General features: G+C 74.2%; 1 protein-coding gene across 3 annotated transcripts in view; it reads right to left on the minus strand.

Annotated features, from left to right (window-relative positions):
* The window catches only part of LOC138739667 (arf-GAP with Rho-GAP domain, ANK repeat and PH domain-containing protein 1-like), a 200240-nt gene extending 198711 nt beyond the window's left edge, over nucleotides 1-1529 (minus strand). Inside the window, exon 1 of one of the 3 annotated variants that reach the window (XM_069892186.1) lies at nucleotides 1304-1529. In XM_069892186.1, the coding sequence (XP_069748287.1) occupies nucleotides 1304-1505 (202 nt within the window). In that variant the 5' untranslated portion in view covers nucleotides 1506-1529. The remainder of the gene's footprint in view (nucleotides 1-1303) is intronic. The other 2 variants (XM_069892195.1, XM_069892196.1) reach the window with 2 other exon arrangements.
* Between the last annotated feature and the right edge of the window lie 250 nt (nucleotides 1530-1779).

The following is a 1779-nucleotide window of genomic DNA, read 5'->3' on the forward strand; positions in this document are numbered from 1 at the left end:
TAGAGAGAGGGGAAGCCAGAGAGAGAGAGAGGGGGGGCCACAGAGAGAGAGAGAGAGAGAGAGAGGGGGGGGGGGAGTGGGAGGGGGAGGGGGGGTGGTGGGGGGGGGTGAAGTGGGGGGGGAGGGGGGAGTGGAGGGGGGAGGGGGAGTGGGGGGGAGTGGGGGGGGGGAGGGGGAGTGGGGGGGGAGGGGGGGGAGGAGGGGGAGTGGGGGGGGAGGGGGAGTGGGGGGGAGGGGGAGTGGGGGGGAGGGGGAGTGGGGGGGAGGGGAGTGGGGGGGAGGGGGAGTGGTGGGGGAGGGGGGAGTGGGGGGAGGGGGAGTGGGGGGGAGGGGGGAGTGGGGGGGAGGGGGAGTGGGGGGGAGGGGGAGTGGGGGGGAGGGGGAGTGGGGGAGTGGGGGGGGGAGTGGGGGGGGAGTGGGGGGGAGGGGGAGTGGGGGGGAGGGGGAGTGGGGGGGGAGGGGGAGTGGGGGGGAGGGGGAGTGGGGGGGGAGGGGGAGTGGGGGGGGAGGGGGAGTGGGGGGGGAGGGGAGTGGGGGGGGAGGGGGAGTGGGGGGAGGAGGGGGAGTGGGGGGGAGGGGGAGTGGGGGGGGAGAGGGGAGTGGGGGGGAGGGGAGTGGGGGGGAGGGGGAGTGGGGGGAGGGGGAGTGGGGGGAGGGGGAGGGGGAGTGGGGGGGAGGGGGAGTGGGGGGGAGGGGGAGTGGGGGGGGAGGGGGAGTGGGGGGGAGGGGGAGTGGGGGGGAGGGGGAGTGGGGGGAGGGGAGTGGGGGGGGAGGGGGAGTGGGGGGGAGGGGAGGGGAGGGGGGAGGGGGAGGGGGGGGGAGGGGGGGGGAGGGGGAGTGGGGGGGGAGGGGGAGTGGGGGGGAGGGGGAGTGGGGGGAGGGGAGTGGGGGGGAGGGGGAGTGGGGGGGAGGGGAGTGGGGGGGAGGGGGAGTGGGGGGGAGGGGGAGTGGGGGGAGGGGGATGTGGGGGGGAGGGGGAGTGGGGGGGAGGGGGAGTGGGGGGAGGGGGAGGGGAGGGGGGGGAAGGGGGAGTGGGGGAGGGGGAGTGGGGGGGAGGGGGAGTGGGGGGGGGGGAGGGGGAGTGGGGGGGGAGGGGGAGTGGCGGGGGAACCAGAGAGAGGTCCCCGCCAACCCTGATGCTATTTGTCGGCAGGCAGCAGATGAGATTGTCGGCGGAATCGGCCGGTGGTCGCTGCCTCTTCCCCTCTGGCCCGGACGGGTCGGGTCGGGTCGGGACGGGACGGGACGGGACGGGACGCGGCTGCTCCCCCCGTAGCAAGAAGTTAAGGAAAGTTCTTCTCACCTGGTCCCGGGGCCGCTCCAGGCGACCGAGCCGATACCCGAAACTCCTGCCTTTCGTCCAGGGCGCCGTGAAGACAAACTCGGGACCAGACTTGTTCTCCCTCCCCCTCTCCTGCGGCTCGGACCGACCGGCCACGTGACCGCGCGGAGTTTGGGACAAAGTTTTGGAACCAGGGTCCGGATTGATTCGCGATAACATACATTTAAAAATCATGAAACTGAGGGAAGAGGGATCTGGGGGGTAGTGGTGGGGGGGGGGGGTGGGGGGAGGGTAGTGATGGGGTGGGGGAGGGTAGTGATGGGGTGGGGGGAGGGTAGTGATGGGGTGGTGGAGGGTAGTGATGGGGTGGGGGGGAGGGTAGTGGTGATGGGGTGGGGGAGGGTAGTGATGGGGTGGGGGAGGGTAGTGAGGGGGGGGGTGGGGGGAGGGTAGTGATGGGGTGGGGGGAGGGTAGTGGTGGGGCGTGGGGGAGGGTA

This window comes from Narcine bancroftii, chromosome 7, assembly GCF_036971445.1.
Source record: "Narcine bancroftii isolate sNarBan1 chromosome 7, sNarBan1.hap1, whole genome shotgun sequence".
Lineage (NCBI taxonomy): Eukaryota > Metazoa > Chordata > Chondrichthyes > Torpediniformes > Narcinidae > Narcine > Narcine bancroftii.